The sequence below is a fragment of the Trypanosoma equiperdum genome (assembly GCF_001457755.1).
Source record: "Trypanosoma equiperdum strain OVI genome assembly, contig: ctg_544, whole genome shotgun sequence".
In the NCBI taxonomy this organism is placed as follows: Eukaryota; Euglenozoa; class Kinetoplastea; order Trypanosomatida; family Trypanosomatidae; genus Trypanosoma; species Trypanosoma equiperdum.
In genome coordinates this window covers 16,709-17,596 of record NW_027124470.1, presented here as the reverse complement: position 1 = coordinate 17,596, position 888 = coordinate 16,709, and the positions used below count along the sequence as shown (strand labels likewise).

Here is an 888-nt window from a genome sequence, read left to right as displayed (position 1 = left end):
AGTGCGTGTGCCAAGCACATAAACCAACTAAAGGCGAGCTTCTGTCAGAGGAACATCAGCACCAGTATCAGAAAGCAGGAACCGCAATCACAGGCATACAAAGTTACTGCACGGAGACCCGGCCTGGTGCTCGTGACCAAAACGAATTTTATACCTTTCTTCTTAACCCCACACATGCCCCTGCATCCAGAAGGTGTGACGGGAAAAGAATTGTAGAAAACCTCCCTCGTAGCTGCGGATCAAACCTTCTGTGCCTTCATCTCAGTGAACACGATAGTCAGCATAACGATGAGTAGAAAAGTAGTGCAGGTATCCATTTTCGCCTGTGTTCTAGCAGCGCTGCAACACCAGCAAGTCAGAGCTAACGTATCAGCCGGTGACAACGCAGCCGAACGCGCGGCACTCTGCAGCATAATTGAGGTAGCAGGCAACAGAGCCAAACTTCATGACCAAAAGCCAACATTCGACACCGAGCTGCAAGGGATCATGGAATTGAACATGACGGCGGCTGAAGACAGCTGGCTGGCGGAATTCAGGAGCCCCGAAAACCCAGAGCAGCCACGAGACACAAACAAGCATCCGCTGCCACAAAACAGGGGATGGGATAAGCGCTGGCAACACTGGCAACGTGCAGCAAGTAACTTACTAAAACCAGCTTCGATGACGGCGCGACGCCAACATTATAAACTCCACGAGCTGTCAGAACAGCAGCGAAAAAATCTGAGGACAGCAGTAGCTCGCCTCGCAGAAGAAGCATTTGCAGAGGCAACGGACAGCGAGACAGAAACAGCCCTCTCAGACATCATAGACGAAAACACACTGCAGAAGGAAATCAACCAGGAGGTCTATGCAATGGACTCGGAACCGGCCACGAACTTCGAAAGCTAC

At 51.2% G+C, this 888-nt stretch overlaps 1 protein-coding gene across 1 annotated transcript in view; it reads left to right on the top strand.

Moving 5' to 3' along the window:
• Positions 1 to 288: 288 nt before the first annotated feature.
• The window catches only part of TEOVI_000227900 (Trypanosomal VSG domain containing protein, putative), a gene marked incomplete at both ends in the record, with an annotated part of 1,470 nt that continues 870 nt past the window's right edge, over positions 289 to 888 (top strand). The window contains one exon of the mRNA XM_067225372.1: positions 289 to 888. Coding sequence (XP_067081473.1) covers positions 289 to 888 — 600 coding nt within the window.